The sequence below is a fragment of the Gekko japonicus genome, unplaced genomic scaffold (assembly GCF_001447785.1).
Source record: "Gekko japonicus isolate JY-2015 unplaced genomic scaffold, Gekko_japonicus_V1.1 scaffold248, whole genome shotgun sequence".
Taxonomy (NCBI): Eukaryota; Metazoa; Chordata; class Lepidosauria; order Squamata; family Gekkonidae; genus Gekko; species Gekko japonicus.
The window spans coordinates 693,312-710,063 of record NW_015169782.1 but is presented as its reverse complement, the minus strand read 5'-3'; the positions used below and the strand labels follow the sequence as shown (position 1 = coordinate 710,063).

Here is a 16,752-nt window from a genome sequence, read left to right as displayed (position 1 = left end):
CAGGTCTACCACTGTAGTGGGAAGAAGTGAGTAGACCTGGCCTGCGGAGTTCGGAGGCCAGGTCTACCACTGTAGTGGGAATGGGTGGGTAGACCTGGCCTGCGGAGTTCGGAGGCCAGGTCTACCACTGTTGTAGGAAGGTGTGGGTAGACCTGGACTTCGGAGGCCAGGTCTACCACTGTAGTGGGAAGGGGTGGGTAGACCTGGCCTCTGGAGGGGGGGCGCTCCAGGGCAGGGGGGTAATTGAGCCAGGGGGTGGATGGGGGTGGAGGAGATAGGAGAACCGGCGGGATAGGGGGGGAACTTACCTCCTCCTGCTGCTTCCTCCTCTTCCTCATAGTTGTGGAGTTCCCCCTCTCCCGCGAGTATCGCGGGTCCCCCCCTTGTTTATAGTCTATTACTGTCCATCTTTTTCACTGTAAGAACTTTGCAGCAATTTGTGTTTTGATGCCCTTTCTCTTCCATGCCATCATCTCCTAGTCCCATGTAACTGGGAGAAGATGGAGGCCTGCATCCCTGGCAGTGTTTCCTCTAAGCTACTTTTTTAGCCTCCAGCTCACTCATTTTTGTCTTAGCTCAGGAAGAACGGCTCCAAAGCAAACTAATTTAATGCAGTAGCCAAATCATCCACTCACAACTTTAATGCCAGTAGCTCACAAAGGAGAATTTTTGCTCACAAGACTCCGCAGCTTAGAGGGAGCATCGATCCCGGGTAATCCTCCCTCTGTGTCTTCTTTCCTAGGGCAAAGCAGCAGGCAAAGATGGCGGAGTATTGCCGAAACACCTTTGGGGATGCTCTGCTCATTGATCCCTTGGAAAAATATCCGGTGTGTCCCACAACCCAGGCATTTCTTTGCAAAGTACTTTAAAAAATCATTTTATTTTTCACCCAGTTCTGCACATTACTGCGCAGATGTGTGTGGACCTCTTCCGCTTTTAGGGCTTTTGATTTCCGTCCAACAGTCAAACCGCATGCTTTTATAATCTGAATTATCTAGTAAGGGAGCACACGTTGGACTTGATGAAGTTCACTGTGTTGGTAAGAGACCATAACAAAGCAAAGCAACAAGAGTCTTTGAGGCACCTTAAAGGTTTAACAATCTCCCTCGGCTGGCAGGGTGGGGTATAAATGTGATAAATAAATAAATATAAATATTAAACCAATGGGTTGACTCAAAAAGAGATTTCGGGCAGGGGTCATTTCCTGCAGGAGCGCAAAGGAGCGGAGCTCCGGCAGTCAAGAGCCCAGGGGGTGGGCACATGCAACCAGCCCCACCCCCTGCTCCCAGCAGCCCTCAGTCAGAGCAAGAAGCAGCCAGGTAAGTTGCAGAGCTCCCCCTGCCCCCCCCCCGTCCAAAACAGTCCAGTGGCACCTTTAAGACCAAGTTTTATTTAGGTACAAGCTCTCCCTCCTCTGTGAGGACAGATCTGCACCTTCCCCACCCCTCCAATAGCTAGCAATCCAAAACAGTCCAGTGGAGCCTGAGCGGTGGGTGTTGCCTTCTGACACACTTCCGGTGATGTCAGGGGGTGTGGCATATGCAAATAAGTTATGCAAATAAGTTATGCTAATGAGCTCCTGCACCTCTTTTTCTTCGAAATGACCCCTGTTTTCGGCTAAACATGAGGAAGAACTTCCTGACAGAGCGGTTCCTCAGTGGAACAGGCTTCCTCAGGAGGTGGTGGGCTCTCCTTCTTTGGAGGTTTTCAGACAGAGGCTAGGTGGCCATCTGACAGCACTGCTGATCCTGCGAACTTAGGCAGATCACAAGAAGGGAGGGTTGCATCAGAGCTTAGCTCTTGTAGCGTTTTCTTACATTCCCAGGGAAATGCTGCTTGCCGCTTTGGGGGTCAGGAAGCTGTTGTTCTCCAGGCCAGCTAGGCTGGGGATCCTCGAGGGGTTTTGTCCCTCCCCCCCCCCTTTCTGGGCATAGAGCAGGGGTCACTCAGGGTGTGTGCGGGGGAGATATTTGTGGATTTCCTGCATTGTGCAGGGGGTTGGACTAGATGACCCTGAAGATCCCTTCCAAGTCTATGAGTCTATTATCCAATAAGCTTTTGTGAGCCAGAGTCCCCTTCACAGATGCATGAAGTGGCCCATTTAGCTGGCGCAGAGTTGGTGTAGTGGTTAAGAGCGTTAGTCTGGTATCTGGGAAACCCAAGTTGGAATCCTGAGTTGTACCACAGAAGTCCACTGGGTGATCTTGAGGCTAGTCACAAATTCTCAGCCTTAACCTACCGCACAGGGTTGTTGTGAGGAGAAAATGGAGGAGAGGAGAGTGACATGAGCTGCTTTGGGTCCTCACTGGGGAGAAAGGGAGGAGTACAGATGAATTAAATAAACGCACCCAGAGCTACAGACAGCTGTTTCCCTCCTTCCCCTTCTGCTACTGTGGAGCATCTAGAAGGCCCAGTTTCCTCAGGCAAAAGGTGTGTCACGTTACATAACACTACAGAGCACAGAGCAAAAACAAGATCCTGTCAAAAGAGTCCATGATCCACTTGGAGCTGGGTGTGAGGTCTCCTCCTGACAGTTGAAGAATTGACCGAGTAGAGTAAATCTGGATAGTGTACATAAACCCCTAAGGAGGAGAAACATAGAAACCGATGAAAGTACCCCAAGGGCCATCTAGCCCAACCCCCTGCAGGAAATTCACAGATATCTCCTCCTCAAACTCCTCCAGTGGCCCCTGATTTTATGTCCAGAAGAAGGCAAAAAGCCAGTCTGGCCTGGATGAACATTCCTTCCTGACCCCAAAGTGGCGATCGGCATTACCCTGGGTGTGTGAGACAGGGCCACGAGAGCTGAGCACTGGCTTTAGCCCTTCCTGTCCTCCCTCTCACGATCTGCTTAAATTCATAGTGAGTCATAGAACCGGCACGGCTGTCAAGATGGCCATCTAGCCTCCGCTTACAACCCTCCAAAGGAGGAGGAGCTGTTTTCTGCAAAGTGCTCTCCATGCCAAGAGCCTCTTGAGTCCTGATACTCTGATACTACCCAATCTGGGCATGACAGCATAACAAGGCAGTCCGTGAAAAATGCCAGAAATAAATAGCACAAATTGCAGTTTTGTCTCAAACAGCTTACAAAACACACTTTCAGTTTAGCAAAAAGGCAGCCAGTTCCAGTTCCAGAGCGATCGTCAGGTGCCTCCATCCATGTTTTTAAAATGACCATGTTATCATTGTGACACCTCCAATTTGTGCTTGTTCTGGTATCTTCCCCTTAAATCCAGCTATTTTCAACACTGCCATCATGGAGCATCTTAAGAGAATTTTATCTCGCGTTACCTACCCATCTAGTAGTAAGCACTACCTAGGTAGGAAACCACAGTTCCTCCTGTTCTTTCTCCCATGGGGGGGGGGGGGGGGGGTTTTTTGGATGGGTTTTCTGGAAGGCTTTGCATTAGATATTTTCTTGTGGGGGTGTAATATTCCCCTAAGGACCACATAGCCAGGATTCAGTGGTATCGGATGGGTGGGAAGGAAAGTAAACTGGAGAGAAAAGCTTCTAGATTCACTAGAGTGCAGCATATAAAAGTCAGAGCCAGGGTGAAGTTGACACACGGGAGAAATCTTCAAGGTGAGTATGCTTCCTTACAGGAGATAATTCATCAACACATGGTTACCTGAGGGTATTTTATTAAACATGTATAGCTCTACCTTTTACCCAAAGTGCTTCTGTAGGTCTGTTTGTAAAAAAGCTAAGGCTTCACATGTAAGCCTTTGTTAGGGGCAAAATGCTGAAAACCACTTGCCAGCAGGAAAAATATACATCGTTCTATCAGTCTCCAAGGTCCTGTGAACAAGAACTGTAAGAACCATTTACCAAAAGGCCAGCGATGCTATATTCTGGTTTCTCTTCAGATCGTATAAATCTTTCACCCCTAAAAGCCAGCAAGCAGAGCAAGGCAGAACTCCAGTGGCAGGGAGTTCCAGAGCCTTGACTTTGCTGAAAGAAGAAGCCCTGTTTCCTTAGCCATGCTCCCTAGTACGTCTGCTTGCAGACCCATCTAGGTTAGGGAGATAATTTAAGCAAAGTAGCACCCGAGTGCTTGTCGTGTATCCAAAAATGCCTTGGTTCTCCTTAGTCAGAGTTTTGGAAAGCTGGAACAACTTTCCTGAAGACAGTTTTATTTAGGATTGCATTTGACTGATTTAGTTTTCATTGGCAGTCCTCACCGAGATTTTAAACTGTCATCTCTTAACGTGTTTTAGAACTGTTGTTTTATTTATATTGTAAGCTGCCTTGAGTGCGGCAAGGTAGAAAGGCAGCTAATGTTTTAAATATATAAACAAAACCTTGCATCCTTACCGTGCAGCTGGGCAGAATGTCACCTTGGATGTGTGTGTGTTTTGTGTCCTCCATAGATAAACGATCTAGACTCTGCATACTAATACTTAGCATTTGCATAGCATTTTCAGATTTCAGAGCACTTAACGTACAATTTTTGGTTGTGATGCTTAAAAGTTAGAGTATTGGCAGCTTTTCTCACTGTCGGGACCCAAAGCAGCTTATAACTAATAAAAATATAATTGGGCACAGTAAAAGAAATGCACTTTATGCATTAAAAAAGAGACAACAGGAGTACACATAAAAAAGAGAGAACAGGAGTAAACTATATCCTGTGCGTGGTCCGGGATTTAGCAGGCCAGTTGTCCATACTGCAGGGCCCAAGCTGCAGGCCGAGACCCAAGGGCCAAGAGCCCTTTGTTTCTTCCCCTTTGGCATGAGCCAAAGATGTATACCTGAGATAGGAAGAAAAGAGGAGGAGATTAGATTTATACTCGCCCTTCACTACCTGAAGGAGTCTCACAGCGGTGTACAATCCCTTCCCCTCCCCACAGCGGACACCCTGTGAGGTAGGTGGGACTGAGAGAGCTCTCTCAAGAACTGCCATTGAGAGAACAGCTCCGAGAGAATTTATGACTGACCCAAGGTCACACCAGCAGCTGCATGTGGAGGAGTGGGGAATCAAACCCAGTTCTCCCAGATTAGAGTTCTCGCTCTTGGTCACTACACCAAACTGGGAAAAGTGGCAGTGGTGTTCCTCCTGATCTGCTCTCTCTAACACCCCTGTAAGGTAGGTTTGGTGTAGTGGTTAAGTGCGTGCCAGTTTGGTGAAGTGGTTAAGTGTGCGGACTCTAATCTGGGAGAACTGGGTTTGATTCCCCACTCCTCCCCTTGCACCTGCTGGATGACCTTGGGCAAGCCATAGTTCTGGCACAGCTGTCCTTGAAAAAGAGCAGTTTCTGTCAGAGCTCTCTCAGCCCCATCTACCTCACAGGGTGCCTGTTGTGGGGAGGGGAAGGGAAAGGAGTTTGTAAGCTGCTCTGAGACGCCCTTGGGTAGAGAAGGACGGGGTATAAATCCAATCTCCTCTTCTTCTATGTGCTCAGTATTACCATGCTGCAGAAGGGAGAGCTGAGGCTATAGCAGCGTGGCTTTCCCCAAACTGCCCCGCGAGACATCTGGCTCCTTCTCTTTTCCACTATGCTGTGTGAACTCTCAGATATGGTTAAAAATGCTGAAAATTCAGGAAAGGGATCCAAAATATCACAGAGGGCCCCAGGTACCTCTTAGCCTCCCAAAGGCAGTCACTATTGCATGGATCTTTACCCGCCTAATGAAGCTTTTCCTTTCTTCTCCACTTGCAGTTACAGCCCGGTGTAGCCTTGCCAAGTCCCCAGGAGTTGATGGGCCGGATCTTGGTGAAGAACAAGAAGCGTCGCCCACACAGCAAGATCTCCGAGGGCAGCGTGCGGAAGCGGGTGCTGGAACAGACACCCAGCTCCTACAGTGATACCTCAAGCGTGGCTGAGCCAGGGTCTCCCCCACTGGGTGTGTGTGTTGATCCTTCTCGCATATCTCTCCTTCTGTGTGACTCCTTTTCTCTAGACAAGACCCGTCGCTCTTGAAAGATGATTCCGACAGCGTAGACTTGCTATACAGCTCAAAAACAAGATACCAGTGTATCTGACGAAGGGAGTGTTGACTCGCAATTGCTTATAGCTGAAATATCTTGCTGCTCTCTAAGATGCTGCTGGACTGGATTGTAGTTCTTCTACGGCAGACCAGCTCAGCTCTCCTCTGAAGTGGGCCCAAGTGTGCGTGTTGTACAACTTTTGCTTCCGCTCAGGGGTCGTTTCGTAGAAAAAGAGCTAGGGGAACTCATTAGCATATGCCACACACCCTGACATCACCGGAAGTGTGTCATAAGGCCACACCCACCACTCAGTTAGTCTTAGTCTTAAAGGTTAATCTTAAAGGTGCTATTTGAACTCTTGGACTATTTTGCAGCAACAGACTAACACAGCTAATTCCTCTGAATCTAAACCCACCACTCAGGCTCCACCCCCAAAAGCCCCGCCAAGGCCCTCCCTGGCCCCAGGCAGGCAGGTGTGGGGAGAGGCAGGGAGGAAGCAACTTCCCCTCCCTCTTCTCCTGCCTCCTCCTGGCTGAATGAGGGCCGGAAGCGGGGCAGCCGGAAGCAGGGGGTGGGGCTTCGTCATGTGCCCCGCCCCCCGTACCTCACCCGGGGGAACTGCGATCCCCCGCGATCCCCCCCGAATCGACCTTTGCTTCCGCTAACCATTGAGAGAGGGGTAAGGACTACATTGTGCAGGGCATGCAAGGCAGAGATGTTCCGCCAGGCCTTTGGTTGAGACCAGCGACGGTTCCCTTACATCTGCCCAGCACCCCCCCTCCCCTCCCCTTTCCCTTATGAAAATCTGAATGCTAAAAATCTGTATGTGAAATAGGCCGTCTTGTTAAAGTCACGAAGGCTAGAAACCTGGTTATAAAAACAAGCACACACAGTTATCAGGACGCTGAGTTCCACACTTGTAGTCAAGGAAGAGTACCATGGGAAAGAGCCCTGTGTTGGTGGGAAGAGTCCTGTTTTCCCATACTCTTAAAGGATGAAGGGAGCTTTGACTCTTGAAAAACTTATACCCTGAAGATCTCGTTGGTCTCTAGGTGCTACTGGGCTTGAATCTTGCTGTCGTCCCCCCCTTTGTATACCAAGAACTGTCATTTTTCTTTTTTCACGTTCTTTCCCCCCCTCTCCAGGTTCTCCTCTGGCAGAACAGCAAGAACCCCTTTCGCCAATTATGACCAACGGCGAGGAGAAATCATCTGAGCGAATACCTAAGCTGGTTGAACCCCGCAAGTCTATCGGTAGGTTTGCTTGGCAGGAGAGAGGCAGAAATGAAGGAGCTGTTGTTTTATTTATTTATTTATTCATAGCTTCGACTTCTATACCGCCCTGACCCCGGAGGGTCTCTGGGCGGTTTACAGGGGTTTCTAATGTTGCTATCCCTAACTACGGCCACATAGTGGGTGGGGAGGGGCTGCCTACCGGCACCCTGGAGGTGGGCATTGCTGTTTCTCTGGCTCGGCTTCTTTCTTGCGAGGTCTTCTTATGAGGTCTTCCCGGTGGTCTTCGGGTCGGCGTTTTTCTGTCTGATGTCAGAGATGGATCGTGGTGGCTTCTTTTTCCGGCGGTCCGTTCTTAGTGCGCGGTCCTGTGTCCATTCCGGCTTCAGCTCTGTCCATGTTTGGCTCCACTGCGCCTGCGCTTCCACGTTTTGCCGCGCCTTCCGGTTCCACCCCCGTCACCATCCGCCTCAGCCGCTCGATGTTGTACTGGCCACCAGGATGCGCTCCGTTGACCTCCGTTGTGGTCGTCAGTAGTCTCGAATACCCTCCAGGGTTTCACAGATGAAAATAAGGGCGCGCTTTGAAACTGACATAACCTAAGGGACTGCCTCTCCCCATATGTGCCCCGAGAGCCTTGCGTTCTGCCGATCAAGATCTGCTGGCTGTCCCCGGCCCGAGAGACGTCAGTTTAGCCTTGACCAGGACCAGGGCTTTCTCTGCCCTGGCCCCGGCCTGGTGGAACATGCTCCCAAAAGAGATCAGGGCCTTGCGGGGACCTCCAACTGTTCCGCAGGGCCTGTATAACAGAGGTGTTCCGCCAGACCTTTGTCTGAGGCGGTGGGCATCCAGTAAAAAAGATCAGCCTCCCCTGCTGAAGACACCACTTCCACGCGGCCCAGATTAAACAAGCTGAAGAGTCCAGCGGCACCAGTATTGGCGGCTGTGCAACCATTGGTGCAATTGGTTTTTAATGTTTTGCTCTAATGTGTTTTAATTAACTATTTATTTTTGTGTTTTCTGTGATGCCGAATGGTCTAATTATTTGTTGTGATCCACCCTGAGCCTATTCGCAGGGAGGGTGGAATATAAATTTGAAAAGTGAATAAATAAATACCCTTACACTCCTACCAAGGACCGTAGGTCAAAGGCCTGTCTATCACCATGGCCTGTGGCTGAAGGTTGCATGCCATCTGCTGTGTTGGTGTTGTCTGCAGCAGCCCTAACGTCCACTGAGCCATGAGGGTGGGTCTTATTTGGTTAAAAAATGTACTAGAAAGACATTATCCTACACAGGGCTGTTTTTGGGCAGGAACGCACAGGAACGGAGTTCCGGCTGGCTCCCAAGTTGGCCACGCCCAGCAGGAACTCATTAGCATAATAGGGCACACCCAACAGCAGAAACTCATTAGGATTGGCTACATTAGGGGTGTGTGGCCTAACATGCAAAGGAGTTCCTGCTACAAAAAAAGCCCTGGGTTTTGACAACAAACAAGGTAAACAGAATAAGAAGCAAAAGGTGGGTGTGGCTGGATAACCACACTTCTGGCAACATGGGGGTGCGTCCTAATGTGCTAATGAGCTGTACTGGCAGGGGTGTGGCCTATTAAAAAGAGCCCTGATCCTACAACCCTTTACTGACGTATTAAGGAACACCCAAGTAGCTGTAGTACGTGGGAAGTGTTGGGCCACGCACCTCAGGGTTCATGCACGTGCATTAACATGGATGTGCCCTAGAGACAAGATGCATCAACTTCCTATTTGGAGATTTAATTGCAGAAACTCTAGAGGAGGAGCTGAACCATAAAAAAAATGACAGTGCTATTTGATGTCATGTCATCACGGCCATCGCTCTGGGATTTGCCAAAAACTATAGTTTACCCAAAGTGTTTTGGTGAATGCTAGGGGGTCACGGTGGTTCAGAGGTTAAGATGCTGAGTTGCAGACCGGAAGGTCAGTAGCTTGGCAGTTCAAGACCCGAGTGCCATGTGACAGAGTGAGCTCCCGTCTCTGGCCCCAGCTCCTGCCAACCTAGCAGTTCGAACGCAAGAAATTGCAAGTAGATAAATAGGTACAGCTTTGGTGGGAAGGTAACAGTATTCCATGTGCCTCGGCATTTAGTCATGCCGGCCACACGACCATGGAGAAGTCTTTGGACAGTGCTGGCTCTTCGGCTTGGAAACAGAGATGAGCACTGCCCCCTAGAGTCGGATTCGGCTGGCTCTCGAGCAAGGGAAACCTTTACCTTTATCGAGTGTCCTCAACCCAGATGTCATGACATCCCTTCTGGTAGTCACTGGAAGTGATGTTGCACGCTGGTGTCATGCTAGTGCACCTGTCCCTACCCCCAAAATCCTCCCAGGGTGTGGCCTGGCAGCTCCGGGTGTAGGCTAGCCCCTAGAATTCTCTGTTTCATACTGTTAAAATTCCCATGATTCCCTGTGGAGAGAGGAAGTCTTTAAGCCCTGCGTTGTTGCCCTTTAGGATTAGGAATGATGTTTCCCTTTGAAACTGCAACCTTAACCTCTTCCCTTCTCATTGTCTCCAGATCGTGAAGCTGAGAGTGAAGAAGAGGAGGAGCAGCAAGAACTGAAGAAGCCCACAACAGATGAGGTATCTATGTAAGGTGACTTATTTTGACTTGTATCCCAGAGCCTCAGGGAATACATACTGTTATGTTGACCAGGCCTTGGGACAGGACCAGCTGCCAGGACAAACAGAGGGGCTGCCACAGAAAATGGCAGCTCCGTGTTGAGTTTTCCATGTGCTTCCCCTGTAATAGTGACATGTTATCTGACCATGCATTCCCACCCCCCTCCCCTGGCCAATTGCCTGTATCTTGGGAGAAGGGAACTGTGGTGTCATCTCAACATGCGTTTCCATTACAAGAGAGGAAGGGAAGGACAACACGGGGCTGCCATTTTCAGTGGCAGTCCTGTGCTGCGTTGTTGCGTATAGTTTGTTACCAGCTTCTTCGCAGTGTGGGAGCCCCATATAAGCAACTTCAGTTCCTGAGGGAAGACGACAAGTTAAAATTTTGAAAGCTGACATTCTGGGGAGTTTCCAAGGTTGTGCACAGTAACAGTTTCTGTATTGAATGCTGGGATATTAAGCACACAATGATTTTCCACGTTTCGTGACCATGCATGCAGCTGTTACAGCCTTGTAATTAAGCAGAGAGATGTTACCAACTATTTATTTCTCTTGTTTATTGAAAAAATTTACGGGCTGCCTTTCTTCTTTATGGAGGTCAAGGCAGCTTGCAAACATAGGTAAAACACAGCAAATAAAATACATTAAAAACATAACACCAGAATTTAAAATCACTCTTCAGGATGGCTACTGAACTTAACCAGGTGCAGTCCTAAATAAAGCTGTGATAGGGTTCCTGTTGACACATTCTGTCCTTGTTATTTGACAGCTTGAGGTAGGGGTGGGGGAAACAGGCATTTCCTAGTTTAGAAAAGCATATTTGCTTGGTTACCTGGAAAAAAAACTCTTGGTCACCACAGGCAAGTTTACTCCTAGTTATTAACTAGAGCTATATATGTACAAAAGTTGTAGCTCTTCTGCTTGCGATAAATGTCTTTTCTGAGGAATCCCTGAGTGTCGATGAGTTATTCAGAAGATGTTTTGCCTGTTTCCCCCCTCAAAACTTAGATTCCCCCCCCCCATCAAGTTGCAACCGATTTATTGAGACCCTGCAGGGTTTTCAAGGCAAGAGATGTTCAGAGGTGGTTTGCCATTGCCTGCCTCTGCATAGCAACCCTGGGCTTTCCGTGGTCGTCTCCCATCCCAATAGTAACCAAGGCTGACTGCTTACCTTCTGAGATGTGATGAGATCAGGGTAGCCTGGGCTATCTAGGACAGGACAAAAAAATGCCATCATTAAAACCCTAATTCAGATCAAGTGAAAAGGCTCCTTAGATAATATCATTTCACAAAAAGTATAAATGGTGGCCAAGCCTGTAGAAGATTCTGCAGCTGTGAGCCCCATTTTGTTCTTTTCCATGCTTTGACCCAACTAGCTTTTTAACGATAATAGCTTTGTTGACACTCAGGGCTATTTTTGGGCAGGAACACACAGGAACGGAGTTTCGGCTGGCTTCAGAGTTGGCCACGCCCACTACAGCCAAAACCTCTGTGTGCCAGGCTACAGAGGAAAGGCCTGAAGGAGCGGATCTCCCCTCCCCCGCGACTCCGAGGTGGGCGGGCCAGAGAGGCCGATGGAAGGATCGGGGAGGCATTTAAATGCCTCCTCGTGCCTTCCCTGGCCTGTCGGGGTGCCCGGGCAAGCCAAGGGAAGACATGGGGTGTGACCTAATATGCTAATGAGCTGTGCTGTCAGGGGTGTGGCCTATTATGCTAATGAGTTCCTCCGTTGACACTAGTTCTCAGCTATTAGAATATCTGATGTTGTTAACAAATACTTCCTAATGTTTTTTCCCCCCACAGAGCTGTCTAAATAGCCAAGCAAACTGTATAAGGGATGATATGGTAAACTATAATGAATCCTATCCCTAATCAAATACACAATTGCTTCTCTCCAAAAGTTGTGTACTAGGACAGTTTCACCAAATGTGGGAAAAATTGACTTTTATTTCTATCTTAGTTAACCCAGATATATTTTATTAATCTTATATGGTGGGATGCCATAAGTACTTTAATTTACAGTGATTAGCTTTTAAATTTTTGCAAATTGATACTTGTGTAAAATGGAACAAATATCCTCTGATATGCATCAATGCAACACTTTCCCCCACCTAATTCTGAAAATTCTTTCCTAAACGGTCTCTCTAAAATAAAAGCAGTTCATAAATTTGTGACGGTAATTCTTTGTTTCCTCTTGTTTCCAATAAAAACTTGAAAATTAGTTGTCATTATGTGCAATTTTATATTGCTTAGAATAAATACATAGTATCTAAGCTGTAGATATTGAAACCCATGCAGTATGTTACCACTTCAATTTACTTCTTAATTTATACAATGCAAACCACTTTCTTCACCTCCGTACGAGAAACTCTGTCCATAAAACAGTATCTTCTTGTAAAGAAAAGACATCATTCCATCCAAAGGAGATTCAAGAAGACCCCAAGGGACATAATGGACTCTTACATTTACCCCCATCCCTCCAAAGTGGCAATAATACATGGATTATATTTTACACTTGAAATAATTCTGCTAATCTTTAATATGTGTTTCCTGCAAGAAGGTAAGACATTGGAAGATCTTTTCAACAGAATTATTTAGCCCCTTGAGATGTTAAACTTTAAACAATTTAACTTTTTTCATAAATATCAGTACTGTCCAATTTGACTTGTACTCAATTCTAGTAGCGATAAGAGTAACGCATTTCAAATTTCTCCTATAATGACCATATTAATGCTGAAGTCCTTTCCAGTACTGTCTTCAGTATTATCTGTGCTACTGATTTCTATCCACTTCCATCTCTGTACAACTAGTAATTTATTTGAAACACGATGAATACCTCAGCTATCTCTAGAGGCCTGTTTGAAAGCGTGCTTGTTCTTGATTTGAACACCCATCCTCTTTCAGTTATCTTAAAATGTGAGTCTGAAGAGGGCACGTTTGTATAAGACTTTTCTACTTCATCTCAGCAACAGCAAAATATTATCTTTAATACTGTGGGCATTAAGTAGGGATGGGCATGAACCTAAAATGGCAGTTCGGTTCAGGTTTTGCAGCGGACCATGAACTGAACCCTGAACCAAACTGAATGCGCCCTACATGAACCTGTACTGGTCTGGCAAGTATGGTTCCCCCTTTCTCCTCACTGCAGCCAGAAGAAAAGGGGAGGGGATCGCCAGGGAAAAGACTTCCTTTCCCCCTTTCCATGGCTGAGAGAAAGGGGGCAGGGTCGTTTGGGAAGGGGCTTAATTTAACCCTTTGGTTTTGCTCCCCCCCTTGAAGGGGCAGGAAGCAAAACTGAAGGGTTAAATGGCTACCAGCCATTTAAACCTAATAGCTGAGCAGTGGACCCTGTGCAGCTCAGCTGTTAGGTTTTAGTGGCTAGCATCCATTTAAACCTTCAGTTTTGCTCCTTGCCACTTTGGGGGGGGGAACAAAGGGTTAAACGGCTGGCCCCGAACAGCCGAACTGGCTAAAAGTGGTTCAGGGAATGGCCCTGGTTCAGGGAATGCCCCTTCCCTGAACATCGGTTCCAGAGCACCAAACCGGCCTAAGTTCGGCCCGAATTTTGGCTCGTGAATCAGTTGGTGCCTATCCCTAGTGGTAAGTCTGCTAAAACAAAAATTCAGGTAGGCCTTTTCTTTACATTCTTCATTTGAAAGCTGTGAAACATAGATAGTGATCTCTTTTTGAAATACATCACCTCTGATTGCCTCAGTTTTGTGACTGCAGAATTGACAAAATACACTATATCACTAAATATATCAGCTGATCTGGGCCTCAGTGCTAGTCTAGAAGACACTTTAAACAAACTGTTTAAAGTTATTTCTTTCAACTTTGTTGGGGATTCCCCTTATTTGAATTCTGTTTCTCCTGTTCCTGTTATCCATTTGTTTCATACTTTTGAGCTGTTTTCAGACTGTGTTAACAGCTACCTGGTTTCAGAGTCTATGGATATCTTTCCGTTTTTCCTCTTATTTTTGCTCAGCTCTAATCTCAGAGGGTTATAAACCTTGCATATGACATTCTTTGCAATCTTCTGTTTCTCAAGAACGCATCCCAGTGTACTTGAATTTTGTCATAAATGTTAACCTTTTGGGCTGCAGGTTAGTCGTGTTTGTGTATCGGAGCCACATTTCAACAAGCAAGAGGTGGTCTTTTGCTTGTAAGTGGGTCTTACACATGGGGGGGCTCTCTGGCATTACTGGGGGCTCTCTGGCACTTTGTCCCCTCCCTGGACGGCCCTGGCTTTACCTCCGCAGGGAATACATAGGGGACATGACTCCTTGTGTACATATACAGGTCAGAGAGAGGCCTACATTTTTGAAATGCAGTTTCTGAGGTGGTGCCACTCAAAGCATTCTTACTTTTTTCAAGTTTCTGATACTGATGACTGTGATAACTTTTAAAATTGCCCTCTGTGTGATTACTTGTCTGTTCTCCAAATGTTCTTTTGCCTTGCCAGTCTGTCTGACCTCCCACTCTTTCTTCTCCTCCCCCTTCCCCGGTGCGTGTCAGGGCACTGCCAGTAGCGAGGCCATCGCCACAGAGGAGATGTCCACGTTGGTGAACTACATCGAACCCGTCAAGTTCAAATCCTTTGAGGTGGCCAGCAGTAAGTAGGGGAAGGAAAGTGGGGGTGTCTCGTGTAAACAGAGACAGAGTTCGATGTCTGGATGGCAGTTTAAGCTGATTCTGCCTCAGACAGGTTTAAAGTCACTTCCTCTTCCCCAGAGATTGTAGTTCTGTGAAGGAAATTTTTGCAGCGTCAAAAGGAGCATTCTCTGTGCACTCGCCAAACTACAATTCCCACAATACTCTGGGAGGGAAGCTTTGACACTTCAAACCTGTATTGGCTTTAATACTGCCATACTAAAAATAGATATGCCATGAAGAGACAAAGGAAGAAAGAGGGAGGGACTGGTAATAGGCAAAGGATTGGAGACTACATCTGACACAGAATGTTCATGTCCTACTCTGAGGTCCACAAATCAACATCTCTTGTTGGTCTCCAGTCTCAGGGATGTCTGATTAGCCTTGGCCAGGGCCTTTTTAGCCCTGGCCCCCACCTGGTGGAGTAAGCTCCCCTAGGAGATCAGGGCCTTGCGGGACTTATTGCAGTTCCGCAGGGCCTGCAAGACGGAGCTCTTCCACCAGCTTCTGGCCAATCACCCACCAGTGGCCTGGATCTGATTAGACATTTGATTAGACACCGGATTTAATTTTAACATCTGATCTCTTCACTTTTACATGGTATTTTAGGATACTATTCTGTGCAAATTGTTATTTTAATGCTGTTTTAATTGTATTATTTTAATTGTTGTACAGCGCCTTGAGCCCGTATGGGGAGGCCAGTATATAAATCAAATAAATAAATTTGTTTTTCCTTCCCTCTCCACCAAGAACGCAACAAATCCTACGAGATGTCTTCGTTTGTGGAGACCAGAGGCCTGGAGCAGCTAACCAACAGCCCCATGGAGTTTGTTGAGTATCCTGCTTGGTGTAGAGATGTGGGAACGGGAATGGCAACCATTTCACGTGACAGACTTCCAGTGCTCTTGGGCCCCTTTGCTTTACTTCGTGTCAGCTTCTTGGGAATAACAAGCCAGTGGGTCAACAACTGAAGAGTGCAAGTTGGGGGGGAGGGAGTGTATGTGACTTACACTGTCGATCCAGATGTCAGCCAAGCATCTGGGTGGCTCTCAGCTGTGGGCGGCTCTCAGCTGTCAGCACCTGGTGCACCAGGGATGATTTAAAATCACTAGAAGGAAAGAAGGTAGGCCAGGGCCACAGCTCTCATGGAGCCAGTGCTGTCTCCTGACAGCAGCTTTCCCAGTTCTTCCCCCCGTTTGTTGCTTTCAGTACAACTGAAGGGCTCAAGTCGATTGGAGTCCACTGGGACTTCGGAGACCAGCGAGATTTTTGGAAGATGAGCTTTTGGGAGTCAAAGCTCTCCAGCGAAGGGAGCGTTGACTCCTGGAAGTTTATATCCCGAAAGTCTTGGGCTCTGTGGGCCTGCTTAGTCCCCACAGTATTGCCAGCCTTTCCCCCAGATAGAAGCCCCTCATAGAAGCAGAGAATCACAGAGTTGGAAGGGGTCACACAGAGGCCATCAATCCAATCCTCTACTCAATGCAGGTTCAGCCTAGAGCATCCCTGACAAGTGTTTTTCCAGCTGCTGCTTAAATACGGCCGGGGGGGGGGGGAAGCTCTCCACCTCCCTAGGCAACTGATTCCACTGCTGCACAACTCTTACTGTCAAAAACTTTTCCCTAATATCCAGCTGGTACCTTCCTGCCCTCTGCTGCCAAGAGGAACAGCTCCCTGCCCTCCTCTAAGTGGCAGCCCTTCAAATACTTAGAGAGCCAGAGAGCCATCATGTCCCCCCTTAACCTCCTCTTCTCCAGACTGGATGTTCCCCAGTCCCTCAGCCTTTCCTCTTAGGGCTCGGTCTCCAGGCCCCCGATCATCCTCGTCGCTCTCCTCTGCACCCGCTCCATTCTGTCCACATCCTTTTGGAAGTGAGGCCTCCAGAAATGCGCACAGTCCTCCAGGTGTGGCCTGACCAATGCAGTGTGCCGCGGGACTCCGTACACTCCCATATGCATCTGCGGAACTGTAGCCCCTCATCGTGTTTGCTGCCTTGACACACACACCCCATCCCAGATACAACAAGAAGCAACTCAGCCGGATATACCCTAAAGGGACCCGGGTGGATTCTTCCAACTACATGCCTCAGGTCTTCTGGAATGCCGGCTGCCAATTGGTGGCGCTCAACTTCCAGTCTCTTGGTGAGTGTCGCCTTTGTTCTCTTCCTTCGCTAATGAGGGCTAGCGACGTTTTGCTTCTTATGATACTTGTTTCCTGCCCCTGGTATTTTGTGGTCCTAAGCAGGCAACAAACACAGGTGTACTGAGCTCCTGGCAAGCTGTTGCACACAGCTT

At 47.8% G+C, this 16,752-nt stretch overlaps 1 protein-coding gene across 1 annotated transcript in view; it reads left to right on the top strand.

Moving 5' to 3' along the window:
• The window catches only part of PLCB3 (phospholipase C beta 3), a 76,805-nt gene that overhangs the window by 37,624 nt on the left and 22,429 nt on the right, over positions 1-16,752 (top strand). Inside the window, exons 13-19 of the mRNA XM_015416808.1 lie at positions 743-827; positions 5,659-5,842; positions 7,073-7,180; positions 9,708-9,772; positions 14,327-14,423; positions 15,212-15,296; positions 16,475-16,599. Of these exons, the coding sequence (XP_015272294.1) occupies positions 743-827; positions 5,659-5,842; positions 7,073-7,180; positions 9,708-9,772; positions 14,327-14,423; positions 15,212-15,296; positions 16,475-16,599 (749 nt within the window). The remainder of the gene's footprint in view (positions 1-742; positions 828-5,658; positions 5,843-7,072; positions 7,181-9,707; positions 9,773-14,326; positions 14,424-15,211; positions 15,297-16,474; positions 16,600-16,752) is intronic.